General features: G+C 46.1%; 1 protein-coding gene across 2 annotated transcripts in view; it reads left to right on the top strand.

Moving 5' to 3' along the window:
* LAMC2 (laminin subunit gamma 2) overlaps positions 1 to 15,333 on the top strand; it is a 58,428-nt gene that overhangs the window by 14,852 nt on the left and 28,243 nt on the right. For both annotated transcript variants that reach the window (XM_060643750.3, XM_060643749.3), the window contains exons 3-4: positions 5,797 to 5,985; positions 14,114 to 14,249. In XM_060643750.3, coding sequence (XP_060499733.3) covers positions 5,797 to 5,985; positions 14,114 to 14,249 — 325 coding nt within the window. The remainder of the gene's footprint in view (positions 1 to 5,796; positions 5,986 to 14,113; positions 14,250 to 15,333) is intronic.

Here is a 15,333-nt window from a genome sequence, read left to right as displayed (position 1 = left end):
CCCAGAACTAGACCCACAAAAGTATGGCCAACTAGTATCTTTGACAAAGCAGGAAAGAATATCCAATGGGAAAAAGACAGTCTCTTTAACGGTGCTGGGAGAACTGGACAGCAACACGCAGAAGATTGAAACTAGACCACTTTCTTACACTATTCACAAAAATAAACTCAAAATGGATAAAGGACCTGAATGTGAGACAGGAAACCATCAAAACCCTAGAGGAGAAAGCAGGAAAAGACCTCTCTGACCTCAGCTGTAGCAATTTCTTGACACAACCCCAAAGGCAAGGGAATTAAAAGCAAAAATGAACTACTGGGACCTTATGAAGATAAAAAGCTTCTGCACAGCAAAGGAAACAACCAACAAAACTAAAAGGCAACCAACGGAATGGGAAAAGATATTTGCAAATGACATATCAGACAAAGGGCTAGTATCCAAAATCTATAAAGAGCTCACCAAACTCCACACCCGAAAAACAAATAACCCAGTGAAGAAATGGGCAGAAAACATGAATAGACACTTCTCTAAGGAAGACATCCAGATGGCCAACAGGCACATGAAAGAGGCTCAGTGTCGCTCCTCATCAGGGAAATACAAATCAAAACCACACTCAGATATCACCTCACGCCAGTCAGAGTGGCCAAAATGAACAAATCAGGAGACTATAGATGCTGGAGAGGATGTGGAGAAACGGGAACCCTCTTGCACTGTTGGTGGGAATGCAAACTGGTGCAGCCACTCTGGAAAACAGTGTGGAGGTTCCTCAAAAAATTAAAAATAGACCTACCCTATGACCCAGCAGTAGCACTGCTAGGAATTTACCCAAGGGATACAGGAGTACTGATGCCTAGGGGCACTTGTACCCCAATGTTTATAGCAGCACTCTCAACAATAGCCAAATTGTGGAAAGAGCCTAAATGTCCATCAACCAATAAATGGATAAAGAAATTGTGGTTTATATACACAATGGAGTACTATGTGGCAATGAGAAAGAATGAAATATGGCCCTTTGTAGCAACGTGGATGGAACTGGAGAGTGTGATGCTAAGTGAAACAAGTCATACAGAGAAAGATACCATATGTTTTCACTCTTATGTGGATCCTGAGAAACTTAACAGAAACCCATGGGGGAGGGGAAGGAAAAAAAAAAGAGAGGGAGGGAGCCAAAGCACAAGAGACTCTTAAAAACTGAGAACTGAGGGTTGATGGGGGTGGGAGGGAGGGGAGGTGATGGGTATTGAAGAGGGCATCTTTTGGGATGAGCACTAGGTGTTGTATGGAAACCAATTTGACAATTTCATATATTTAAAAAAAAAAAAAAAAGATGTCCTGAAACTAGATAAACCATTTATGAAATTCGGAAGCATAGCAAAATTACAAAATAAAAATAAGAGCTCTAGACAAACTTGAACAAGGCCAAATATAAAAGAAGGAAAGTATAATAAATTTTTAGAATTTGTTTTAAAATGTAGCCAAGGCTTATATTTGGGTCTATTAACCTAAATAAGTCATTGCAGTAGAAGTTACCAAGGCAGGCTGTTTTCTGGACTGGTCTTCTGTAGAGAAAAGCATCCTTTCATGGAACAGGGAAGAGAGTGACTGCTAGATATTAGTATTTATATTTTTAAGGCATGTGAAGACACATGGGGACACATGGAGTCCTTTCAATGGTAGAAACACAGCTCAGGGGTTCCTAAAGTTCAAGAGAATTTTCATTCATTTGTTCTTTAAACACACATCAAACACCCACTATGACCAGGCCACTGTGCCATATACTAGGGCTTCATTCCTCCTTTTTCTAAAGCAGGACATGTGTTTTCTGCCTGTTAGAAGAGCAGAGATATAAAAAAAATATTTTTTGGCCAACATTTAAAAATCAGATTTCAGTGGTACCTGGGTGGCTCAGTTGATTAAGCATCTGACTTTGGCTCAGGTCATGATCTCATGGTTGTGGGTTCAAGCCCCACATCGGGCTCTGTGCCGACAGCTCAGAGCCTGCTTCGGATTCTGTGTCTCCCCCTGCCCCTCCCCCCCTACTCATGTGGTCTCTCTCCATCTCTCAAAAATGAATAAAGTTAAAAAAATTTTTAAATAAAAAAGATCAGATCTCCTACAGGGCCAGATTTCTGTTTTCTTTAGAAACCTGAGTGGAAATGCTGACCACAGTAGGCAGGATCCCCATGTGGCTACACTTGGCTGCTTTTCCTCTTAGCCCTGTTGGCAGAGTCCCCACTGCTCCCAGTCACCTCATTCCTAGCCGGGCAGTGCCCTTCAGCAACCAGCGTGCCCATGGTAGTGGTTAGGCAGAAATCGGTCACAGAATAAAAAGGACAAGCCTCAGGGCGCCTGGATGGTTCAGGCAGTTAAGTGTTTGAGACTTTTTGGCTTAGGTCGTGATCTTACCGGTTTGGTTTGTGAGATGAAGCCCCACAGCATGAAGCCTGCTTGGATTCTCTCTCTCCCTCCCCTCGCTCTCTTTCTGCCCCTTCCCCTCCCCCACTTGCATTCATACACACTGTCACACACACACTGTCTCAAAAAAGGACCAGGCTCAAGCTGTAGGAGGCCCATTTTATTAAGCCAATTGCAAGAATATTCTGGAATTTGAAATAAAAAGATTTCCTTCCCCCCAGTAGCGAGAATGAGTAATAGTTTTAGGGAGGTTAGTCTAAATTTGGGAGATGATTTGAGACCATGTTTCAAAAGCAACAGCGACAAAAGGGGTCATCTCATGCAAGAGGAGCAGTCTCTACCCTCCTTCTCTGGGGGTGAAGGTTCAGAAGACTCAATATTAAGCTAAAGTGCAGTGCAGCTAAGTGTTGAGCTCAGTGCAGCTTGGAAACCTCAAAGTCCTGCAGGCAGGGCTGGAGAACATCTTCATGAGGTTCTCACACGATGCAGACATAGGAGGCCTATACACTTCCCGACACAAGGCCTACTTGGCCCTACCCAGTCAGCACAACCTTGGGCTTTCATGGAAACCCCAGTGAGAGAGGAGGGGGATTTGGCAGTGAGCAAGTTCCAGAGCAGAGTTGCTGGCTGAAGATCCCCCTTGCTCAAACTGTAATGTATCTCTGCAGAAGGCTGGGGGATTTAAAGGGAGAACACAGTTTTTCAGAGTAGAGCCTGACAGGAGAGAGGACAGAAGGGGAGGGAGGCATTAAACACCAGATTATAACAAGGTTGTCTATTTTTGAAAGTGTTCTAAATATATCATGAGCCATCCTTATAAAGTTAACGATTACCAGCAGAAAGTTTGTTCTGGGTCAGAAAGGCACAGTGAAAATTTTGTAATTGTTTTGAGACTGCCCTCAAAAGGCACCCAGGGCAGAAAGGGCATTGGCACACTGCGTGATCCAGGCGACTGACCTCACACAAGGGTCGTTGGCTGCTGAATTTAGTGCTTATACATGCCTAAGGATGGTCTCAGCAATTTCACAGCACATGACAGCTGTGTGGCACATCTGTTCGGGATCCAAAAAATCAGTTACACAAGCATTCACTGGGGAAGATTGGAGTTGGCACCCGTTCTGCAGAGAGAGCTGGGAGTCTGAATTGAGTGCAAGCTTAACACACTGAGTTTAACGAAATGCAAAACTGCGTCCGTGGAGTTCTAACACCCAGTTGTGTTGCATGCTGAGCTAGTCAAACCACACTTGGAGGACTGTGATAAATTCAGGCCCTTTTAAGAAAGACATTGGGAAATCAGTATGTTCCTTGGAGGACAGTCAAGAATCTAGAAATCATCCCATGGGAAACGGTTGAAAGACATGGAGGTGACAGGCCTCCAGTTTAACCAGAAGGAGAGAAGGCTAGAGAGGGAGATAGGATAGCTGTCTTCAGACAGTCAAAGCCCCAGCTGTCACAGTGCTTGTAAAGCCATGTTTGAAACAAAGTGATAAGTAAATGAAGACCACAGTAGGTGTGCGTGTGTTTTCCAAGGAAGAGCAAGAACACGTAGTAAAAATTACACGGAGGGAGGCAGAGTTAAAACTCCCGAAAAAGTAATCTGGAACAACCAGTGCTGTCTGTGGCGGGACAGGATTTATGTAGGGGCTGAATGAGCCTTTGTGAGGGATTTCTAGGAGAAATGCCTACCTGCAGTGGTAACCAGGTTCTCGAGAAGCAGGGGGCAGGGGCGGGGGGGGGGGGGGGTGGGTGAAGGCTTTGTGGTTGGACACACTTAGGAGCAAGTTATATGGTTGCCATTTAGCTGTATGACTTTAAGATATCCAGCATTAGGTTCTTCATCCAGTCAATGGGGACAAGACCACTCATGCTGATGTGTTCTTGTGAGAAGTAACTGAGCTGATATGTGTGAGGTGCTAGAGACAGCATGGGCTCTGGAGAGATGTGTGTGGTAAGAAGTCGCTTCAGGAGCTCATCATTTATTTAGTCCCCTTTGTGCCTTCAGAGCCCTGACATGGCCTGCACAGGGCAGCTGTTCAGCACGTGCGTTGGCATTTTTTTTTTTTTAATCAGTGTTCTGGGTAAGTTGTGGCCCTAGGCAGTTCTAGAAATGGACTCTTATTGAGGCCACGTGGCCAATGGACAATGTGCCTGGTGGAAAGAAAATGAAGTCTGGCATCAGACACAGGTTCCAACCCTAGCTCTCCACTGGGTCAAATTACTTAACCTTTCTGAAATGCATTTTACTCCTCTGAGGCAATGCCTGTCTTGTGTGAGTGAATTAGCAGGTGTGAAGGGCTTGGTATTCTTTTCTCATTGGGATCCTCTCAACAGTCCAGGGAGGCAGGTAATTCCTTTTACATTTATAAGAAATAAGATTCAGAGTTGAAGAGATTTGCCTCTGAAAATAGAACTAGTACTGATTTGGTCCAATTCTTTTAACCTCAAGGCTTATCATCTTTGTCTTCTCAGTTGTGACAAACATTTTTTAGAGTCTGCTGTGTGCCAGGAATTATGTGGGGTATTTCCACGTTTCCTCATTGACTTTTAGGTCCCCCATGGAGATGTCACTCAATGGGGTAAACTTTCCTAGATATTTGGGAAAGTTGATTCTTCATGGGACTCTGGTTCCCCATTGACACCTGGCTTTGGGAGGGACACTCAAGGCACAGTGAAGGGCAGAGGGAGATTCCTGTCCAGACAGTCACATTAGCTCCTCAGCCTTGACCATCACAGGAGGGACAGATATTGTGTATCTTGAACAGAGGACGCCGTCAGCTGTTGGACAGCTGCGCCAGAGCGCACCCGCTGGCAGTCCTCAGGTTTTCTCTAGCCGGTAGACTTGTTCTATGGGGTTGCACAGGGCTGTAAAAATGAATTCTTTGCAAATTTAAGCCAGGAATTTTTACATAAAAATACATAATGAAGGGTGCCTGGGTGACTCAGTTAAGTGTTCAACTTCAGCTCGGGTCATGATCTCACGGTTCAAGGGTTCAAGCCTCACATTGGGCTCTGCACTGACAGCTCGGAGCCTGCTTCAGATTCTGCTTCTCCCTCCCTCTCTGCCCCTCCCCTGCTCACGCTCTGGGTCTCTCTCAAAAATAAACATTAAAAAAAATACATAAGATTTTTGGTGTCTCTTGAGGAATGGGACAGTCGGGCAACCCTGAGCTCACGTTCTCCCTGACAGCAACCCCCCTGCCCCAGCATGCTGCTGCTCCCTTTGGGTGGGGCAGAGACTCTCCCAACCTTCCTTCAGCCCATGTCATCCTTACCTTACTCCAAGTAGCTGGTATGAATATTTAGTACCCTGCACCTAATTTACATTAATAACATTGTCTCTGAGCTTTTTACTAGCGAGGTCTTTTTCCCCACCCCCATCCCTAGTCTGTGATTGCAGTGGGAAGTCCAGCCAATGCGTCTTTGATCAGGAGCTTCACAGACAGACAGGCAGCGGGTTCCGCTGCCTCAACTGCATTGACAACACCGACGGCGTTCACTGCGAGAGGTGCAAGGAGGGGTTCTACCGACAGAGAGAGAGGGATCGCTGCTTACCCTGCAACTGTAACCCCAGAGGTAATGTGCGACAGCAAGAACAGACCTGGAGGGTAGTATGCTGAATGAGAGGAGTCAGACTGAGAAAGACAAACACCATATGATTCCACTCCTAAGCGGAATTAAAGAAAACCCACAAACGAGTAAACAAAAAAGCAGAATCAGGGGAGCCTGGCTGGCTCAGTCAGAAGAGTGGGCGACTTTTGATCTTGGGGTGGCGAGTTTGAGCCCCATGTTGGGTGTAGACGTTAAATTAAAAAAAAAGGGGGGGGCAGAATCAGACGTATACAGAGAACCAACCAATGGTTGCCAGAAGGGAGGGGAGGTGGGGGGGATGGGCAAAATAGGTGCAGGGGAGAGGGAAGACAGTCAGTGATATTGTGATAGTGTCCTATGGTGACAGGTGGTAGCTACACTTGTGGGGAACACAGCATGACCTACAGAGATGTTGAATCACAGTGTTGTACACCTGAAACTAATGTAACCTTGTGTGTTGACTATGCTAAAAAAAAAAAAAAAAAAAAAAAAAGGTAGTTGGGGGAAAGGCAAATAGAGAGGGGGAAGGAAGAGAGAAGCCAGGAGGGCAAGAGAGTGATGCTCAACATCTAGAACAATTGGGAATCTACTAGGCACTGGTAGTGTAGGGTCTTAGCATTTCTATCTGAAAGGCAACACATTTTTCTGTCTTAAGTCTGGGTTGTAGGAATCAGCTGGAGTCTTTAGGACACAGTTGGCTTGAATTCTAGTAGCAAGAGGCCCATGATTACTTTCCCTGGCAGATGACAGTTTGGCCCAGGGACAAAGGAAGCTTTGTAGGCTTCCAGTGCATCCATAGCAATGCCTTTGACCAACCTCTCGAAAAATAAAGCGATAGGAAAATCTGTTTCTGGTGCTATGGTAGGTGCTAGCAATATAGAGTTGTATTAGTCCAAGAGACACCCTGATTAATAGGCAGATTAGAGGGGCGCCTGGGTGGCTCAGTTGGTTAAGCATCCTCCTCTCGATTTCTGCTCAAGTCAGGATCTCAGGGTCAGGACCTCAGGATTGTGAGATCCCGCTGAGCATGGAGCCTGCTTAAGAGTCTCCCTCTCTGCCCCTCCCCTACTCTTTCACTCACTCATTCACTCTCTCAAAAAAAAAAAAAAAAAAAAAAAAAAAAAAAAAAAAAAAGGCAGATTAGAGTCTTTGATGGGTTTGTTCACAAAAGAAAATAGAATCAATAAATAGGAAATATCTACAAGATGGCTGGTTCATAGCAGGAATCCTTTGTTTTTTAAAACATGTCGCCCAGTGCTGTATTCACACAGCTGTGTGTAGTTCTTGCCTACACAGATGTACGTGTTGTGCTATATTCGTCATGGACAGTAAAGACAAGTTAGCACATATAGAGAGGGAGAGACCAGTAGTTCTGTTAAAGAAGTTGAGGTTTTTTAGAATACCTTGTCTATTATTGCCAAAAAAGATATCTGTTTCTCTTCTTTGTTAGAAAGTGTTTAACAGCATAATAGGATAAGTGTTAGTGCACTTAATGGGTATAGACGGTGTGTGGCAATGACTCAGTGTAGCTCTCTGAAACCAGTTAAGAGTAACAGCTTAATGAACGTAAAAATGGGCAGGTTTTGGTCTAGCCAGGAGATGCCGGTAGAGTGTGTTGGAGAGCATTACAGAACACTGGGGATGACCCCAGGCTGACGCAGACCCAAATTCCAGCAAACACTTCCCAGTTCACCAAACTTGCGGTTACGGTGTGTTTGAGCCCAATTTGCTCAGCTTTGTGGCATAGGGTCAGCATCCAGAATCTTTTGGATTTAGCAATTCTTGTGAATTAAAGAACTTCATAAAGAAAAATTAAAAGTTATTCCATGTTAGTGGGCATCCAACCCTTCTGAAAAGCCCCGATCCCTTTAGGATATGCAGCTTCATTGTGAGTCACTGGAGTTGTGTCATCCCAGCAAGACGATCAGCGAGAATGTAACTAGAAACTTAATTAACTTAGCTGGAGAGCCTGGCCTGAAGACAAGGTTATTAGTCCGTAGACAAGGAGGCTGCCACGTGGCTGAGAGGTGGTAATGAAGGATTTGCCGCACCATCTCTCTTTCACTCGAGTCCATTGCTTGCCCAGCATCCATGAGCCTGGCTTTTTCTTTGCCTTTGGGGAGTATACATCCCAGGCTCAGTGTGAACATCCTGGTAGACAGAGGAGGAGCCCAACAATGATTTACAGCTTATATGATCGCTAACCTGCATTACCCTGTGCCAGGCACTTTGCTAGATGCTTTCATCCAGCAATTAATTTAATCTTCACAAATAACCATATGAAGAGGGTGCTATTATTATGTCCATTTTACAGATGAGGTGGCAGGGGCTTAGAGAGGGGGGTGAAGAAACTTGAAGGTTGTGTAGCTAGGTGGCCAGCCCCAGGTGCACGGATATCAAAGATGGTAATGTAAAGACTAGTGGTGGGTTTTGGAGCCAGACAGCCTGGGTTCAAATCTTGGTACTTCCACTTCTGCTGTGTCATTCCGGGCATGTCCCTTCACCACTTGCTGCCCCTGTGTCCCCATCTGTAGAAGGGGGACATCATGCTTTTCCCACCACAGGATTGTGTGAGAATTGTGTTAAGCACGTGGTAGACAACTCAGTAAATTGTAGTTGATGTAGTTTTTTGTTTTTTGTGTTTTTTTTTTTTTTTTTTTAATTAGGACAGAGATCAGTGTGGCAGTTTCCTGGGACACCGGCTTTTTTAAGTTACATTCTACTTTAGAAGGAATGCTGTCAAGGCCATATGTTTGGCCTGAAACTATTAGCATTTTATTTTCTTATTAATATCCTGAAATTGGCAGTGAATTTTTCAAATGTCTTTTAAAGAGTGGGGAAAGGGAGGCCTAGAGGAGCTGATGGCCTCCAGTCCTCTAACAAGCAATTGCAAAAGTTAAAGTTATAATCCAGAGTTCTGATGGAGAACTATTATCTTATTCCTTCCATATGAACGAATAAAGCATCAGAATGCTGTTCTTTTATCCCCAACATCAGACAATTAGATGTCCAGGAAAAGCTTCATGGATCTTATTTCCTAAGATCTGGGTAGTGCTTTATATTTTTCCAGAATATTTTTATAGGCTGTATCTTCTTCAGTGTTCATAACTGGACAACCTGCAGGTGTTAGCACGCTCCACCCACCGTTACGGACACGAAGAAGGTGACCTGCGAGCCTGAGTGGCATGTTAGTGACAGAGACAGTTCCCACCCTGTGCCGTCTCCCACGACACCGTGGCTGCCCAGATTCCTAGCCCAGTGGCACAAATTTAATTCCCTATGGGATTTCTCAGTCTCCCAATCAGCCAGAAGATATGCATCACCTACAAGGGAATTTATCAAATATTCAATCTCAAAATGAAGAACACACCTTCCCAAAAAATGCAATCATTCCATGTATGGCGAATGAAGCCAACAGCATCAGTAATCCCCAAAGTGGTCACAGATTTTGGATGTCACATCAGTTTCTCATAAATATAGCAGCCAGGCTTATTTTTAGGTGATGACTTTGTGGGTTCAGCAACAGGGCTGAGTTCTCAACTCTTATAACCACATGTGTAAAAGCCCTGAAAACCTTTTGCAAATATTTTGAAATTCACTGTACATACATGTGGTTTTTTCTTTCCATGACACCTAAATTCTTGAGACCTGTATGGACATCAAGGATATTGGACTTGTTCTCTTATTATTTACATATTTATGATCCTGACAATGGATTACTAATAATACAACATTTTGGTTATTATTGAAAACATGCCTTAATTTTTCTTAATGTTTTATTTTTGAGAGAGAGAGAGAGAGAGAGAGAGAGACACACACACACACACAGGCAGAGGCAGACACAGAATCCGAAGTGGGACTTGAACTCATGAACCATGAGATCATGACCTAAGCCAAAGTCAGATGCTTAACTGAGCCACCCAGGTGTCCCAAAACAGGTCTCCAATAATAACTTATAATTCTTAAATTCTTGTTACTTTAAAATACAAATGTGTGTGTGCGCGCGCGCGTGTGTGTAAAGCGTTCTCAAACGGACATACCCTCTTGTTTACTATTTATCAAAAAAATTTAACATTTTTGAGACAAACAGAGCACAAGCAGGGGAGGGGCAGGCAGAGAGAGAGACAGACAGACAGACAGACACACAGAATCCAAAGCAGGCTCCAGGCTCGAAACTGTCAGCACAGAGCCTGATGCAGGGCTCAAACCCATGAACCGTGAGATCATGACCTGAGCTGAAGTCGGACGCTCAACTGACTGAGCCACCCAGGTGCCCCTTAATTTGCTATTTTTTAAATAGTAATCATTTTAGAATAACTGCTTGAACCCTCAGATGCACAGAAACTATATAAGCCCTAAAAGAGCTTATTGGGACACAGAACAGGAAGCTATTTTGTTCTTTCAACCCAGTTATTCACAATCCCTAAAAGCAACTTGCAATGTAGGAATTGGGACAAGGGTTTTTATTTTAATGAGATACTTTGAAAACCCAGTGCTATTATTTCGGCAGTTTTAGAATGTGAAATAAAGTAGTCACTTTCACAGTAAGGACCAGTGCACATGTCTGTGTCAAGGTTTGCAGGAGGCCTTGAGATAGCAGCGTAAACTACATTCTTCCAGTGCCCATTACGTGCGAGACGCTAAATTAGGCCTTTATATATTTTAGTTCAAAGTCTTGCAACAGCTCCATGAGGCATAGGCTGTTACCCTCACTTAAAATAAGCGATGAGTAAGCAGTTTACCCAAGGACACAGAGCTAAGTGGCAGAGCTGGTTTTGAAGGGAGAGTTGTTGGATTTCAAAGTCTGGGCACTTTGACCCCCAGTTTCTAGAGCAGAATTCTCTAGATAATGTCCTGTAGAGCACAGTGTTCAAGATAATAGACGTGGCCTGTAAGAATGTCAAATAATGGTTGGAAACACTGGCCTTAAGAGTTAAACAAGCGTCATGCCTACTGAATGAAGTTATAAGTCTCTGAAAGGCCTAGAGTGTACCATTTCCCGAACTCTTTTGAACACAGAATGCCTATTTTCAGGAGAGCGTTAATTTCCCTCAGAACGGTGTTTTGTAGAATAACCATTTTGGTCTATGTAGGCCAGAGTCCAAAGCACAGTCTTTTCCATCTTCTAAGAATAACTCATTTCTGAAAAATTACTGCAGGGAGAATTTAAAAAAATTTTTTCCCATTTATTTTTGAGAGACAAAGACAGAGCACAAGTGGGGGAGGGCAGAGAGAGACAGACACAGAATCTGAAGCAGGCTCCAGGCTATGAGCTGTCAGCACAGAGCCCAACATGGGGCTCAAATCCACAAACTGCAAGATCATGACCTGAGCCGAAGTGGACGCCCAACCGATGGAGCCACCCAGGCACCCCTGCAGGGAGAATGGTCTTAAGTCAAAAGCGTGATTTCCATAAGTTGGAACGGAGAAAAAAAGATGTGTTTCTGAACCCATCAACACCCATTTGTGTTAAACAAAGAAAACTAATTGTACTAAAGAGAGAGGTCTTGGGGCTCCTGAGTGGCTCAGGACTTCGGCTCAGGTCATGATCTCACCATTTGTGGGTTTGAGCCCTGCGTCAGGCTCTGTCCTGACAGTTTGGAGCCTGCTTTGGATTCTGTCTCTCCGCCCCTCCCCTGCTCGCATTCTGTCTCTCAAAAATAAATGTTAAAAGTTTTTTTGAATAAAGAGGGATGTCTCCTGTTGAATGTTACTTATCAGAGCATAATTCAAAAAGCAGCTTTCCTTCTTAGCTGTGTTGGCTGACAGCTTGTAGAGTAGAAGAGCCCCTTCAAGCTTTACAGAGTTGACATGGGGTCTCCCACCAGCTCTGAGTGTGACTGATGTTGTTCATGTTCCACAGGTGGCATAAAAGCTTTTATGTAGGTGCAGAGCCAATACCTTTATCGATTTGAATTGTATCTACCAGTGAATTAAAAATTCAAATAACCGATTAGAAAGAAAGGAGCAACTGGTTAGTGTCCTGTCGGCTTGGTACCGGCTACCACGGTTCGTTGAGACAGATGGATTATTTGATCATTCTGCCAGCACAGGGAAATCGTCAAGTAGGGGAGGTACACTTCTCACCACCTTCCTGCTCAGCTTTTGCTACCCTTGACCCTCTCCCAACAGCCCCGACCTCTTTCATGGCATACATGGTTTCATCCGACAGATTTCTGGGCATCTCCTCTACATCAGGCTCTGTCCTGGGCACTGGGGACAGCAGGGAGCACAGACTGAGGGAATCCTGAGGAAGGACTATGGTAGTGGTGGGATGGAGATTTTAGATTTGGGGATCCAAGATTTCACTAGAGAAGTAGTAGTAACTCAGAACCAGAGAGCCGAGGATGGGCCAATCAGGGGACGCTCTGGGGAAGGAGGGTTCCAGGCCAGGGGAGCAGCAAGTGCAGGTGCCTAAGGAGAGAAGCAGTCTGGCACGTTCTACCAGCAAGGCTGGGGGGCCGGGAGCGGAGGGAAGGAAGGAGAGGTTGACTCTTGTGGGCCATGATATAGTTTGCATTTTATGCTGCTTACAGTGGGGAGCCACCAGAGGACTAAACAGATGAGTATTGTGATCGGAATTCCATTTTTAAATGTTTAATGTTTCTTTTGAGAGAGGGAGAACACGCAAGTGGAAGGGAGGGGCAGGGGATGAGGGGGATGAGAGAATCCCAAGCAGGCTGTGTGCAGTCAGCTCAGAGCCTGACATGGGGCTCAAACCCATGAACTGTGAGATCATGATCTGAGCCAAAAATCAAGAGTTGGACACTTAACCAACTGAACCACCCATTTAAAAATAAATTCCATTTTTTTAATGTTTTATTTTTGAGAGAGCATGAGCAGGGGAGGAGGGGGTGTGCAGAGACAGAGGGAGAGACAGAATCCGAAGCAGGCTCCAGGCTCCGAGCTGTCAGCACAGAGCTTGACGCAAGGCTCAAGCCCATGGAACTGTGAGACCGTGACCTGAGCCGAAGTTGGATGCTTAACTGACTGAGCCACCCAGGCACCCCAAGATGAATTCCATTTTTAAAGGAGGATGAGAGGAGAGAAAGGAGACAAGGATGGAGGCCGGGAAGAGAGAGTGGGAGGCCGGGAAGAGAGAGTGGGAGGCCGGGAAGAGAGAGTGGGAGGCCGGGAAGAGAGAGTGGGAGGCCGGGAAGAGAGAGTGGGAGGCCGGGAAGAGAGAGTGGGAGGCCGGGAAGAGAGAGTGGGAGGCCGGGAAGAGAGAGTGGGAGGCCGGGAAGAGAGAGTGGGAGGCCGGGAAGAGAGAGTGGGAGGCCGGGAAGAGAGAGTGGGAGGCCGGGAAGAGAGAGTGGGAGGCCGGGAAGAGAGAGTGGGAGGCCGGGAAGAGAGAGTGGGAGGCCGGGTCCTGGGAGAAAAGACAGAGGCTTGAACTGTGGCGGGGGAAGGGAAGGCAGTGAGAATGGAGAGGAGTCCGGCTTCCGTAGTGGCACAGTTGCTGCCCTCAGCACCGGTCTCTCAGCAACTCTCAGTCTGAGAGGGCCCGCTGACCAGTACGAGCACGTCTGTACAAAACTGATCACAGGACAAATGCCGTATGTACTAAGCGGGTACGATGCACAGGGAAGGAGAGATAGCACCAAGGACGAGAATGTCTTCCGCTCTGGGTAGGTACAGATTTTAGATTAAGAAGCCTTTTCACACCCAAGAATCACACTGTTCAAGCATGGACACTTAAGATACAGCTTTTGCCTGCCAGGAATAAGGGAAGACTTGCTCACTTTCTCCTACCGACTCTCTTTGAGGAGGCTGATGTGCTCAAATTTTCCCTCTTCTTGAGATCTCCAGGATTCAACTTATAAGGCAGTGGCCTACACACTAATGTTCAAATCAGAACAGATACTAAGTAAAAATGCCTGCCTTCAAGAATAATTTCTGCTTCTTTGCCTGAAGAAGCCATCCTTGGCCGTGAAACCTTGCCCTGGTGGGTGGACATGTACTCAGACAACGTGGAATTATTAGCGGCAGCAGGTGGTGGATATTCCTTGGTATTCCTTGTGCTCCCACGGGGCCACAGTTGTTTCCTAACGCCAAATAGATTAAGTATTTCCTTTTCTTCTTCCCTTTCCCCCCCGACCCCGTCGGGTTACAGGTGCTCTCAGCGCTCGATGTGACAACTCTGGACGGTGCAGCTGTAAACCAGGTGTGACAGGAGACAGGTGTGACCGGTGTCTGCCAGGCTTCCACACACTCACCGATGCTGGGTGCACCCAGGACCAGAGGCCACTGTAAGCACCTGCACCCACCACTGCAGCTTCTGCCATGAGTGATGACAATGACCGTGACATCAGTGGCCACTTTACTGAGTACTAACTGTGTGCCAAACGCTGCTTGAGGACTTCATGTGGGTTATGGCATGTGATCCTCACAATAACCCATGGAGGCTGGGATTAGCTCATGTTAAAGACAGAAATTTGCCCCCCAGGAGGTTAAGTTTGCCCAATATTACTGGGGAGGGTGGACTAATATTTAGGCCCAGAGTTTTGGCTCTGGAACCCATGTTCTCCACCCTGAGGATTGCCCGCAGTTTAGATGAACCAGGATGGAGGTAAAGAGTCCTTCAGATTCTTACCTGGGACCCATTTCAACCCAACATGAACTGGGCTAGAGAAATTTTTCTGCACTATTTTATTCCTATAGTTTGAAGCGTCCTCCGTCCCTCTTCAGAGGCTTTTCTGGAAGAGGAGGGAGCACACATTATCAGTCACCTAAGCAGTCCACAGAGCTGCAGAGCCAGCAGACAGACACTAGGGGAAGGGGAGCTTGGCAGGGAAGCCATTAGCTAGGGGGTGCCCACAGAGGATCGTTTCCCGTTTGCCCCCTTTTCCAGCACCTTGCCCGTGGGAGAACGCCCTCCAGCCATGCTTGCACCGGCCTGGTGACCACTGTCCCAAGTTCTCTCACCCGTTGGGCCTCTGCACAGACTGTTCTCTTCCGGCCTCCCCTGCCCCTTTTACATGGTCTTCAGAGACCCTTCCCTCAGTCCAGTGTCATCCCTTTGGAAATGCTTTATAAAATATGAAGTCGATCATATCATTTTGCTTGCAACCCTCCAGTAGCTCCCTTTCCCACTCCGAATGAGACAAACTTCTTATGCAGGCCCAGCAGGGCCCTACAACATCCTCTGTCCTCTGTGCCCTCAGCAGTGAGCTCTCCCTGGCTTTCTCACCCCTGGCCCCCTGCACTCCAGCCCCACCAGCCTGCCTTCCCTTCTTCAGAGGAGCCAAGCCAAGTGATCTTGGACCTGCCTAGAGCACTCCCGCTTCCTACAGGGCCACAGGGAGTTTCACGGGCTCTATCCTCACCTCATCC

Source organism: Panthera onca, chromosome F1 (genome assembly GCF_046562875.1).
Source record: "Panthera onca isolate mPanOnc1 chromosome F1, mPanOnc1 haplotype 2, whole genome shotgun sequence".
Taxonomy (NCBI): domain Eukaryota; kingdom Metazoa; phylum Chordata; class Mammalia; order Carnivora; family Felidae; genus Panthera; species Panthera onca.
Note: the sequence above shows the minus strand (reverse complement) of the source record. Positions and strands in the feature narration are given on the sequence as shown.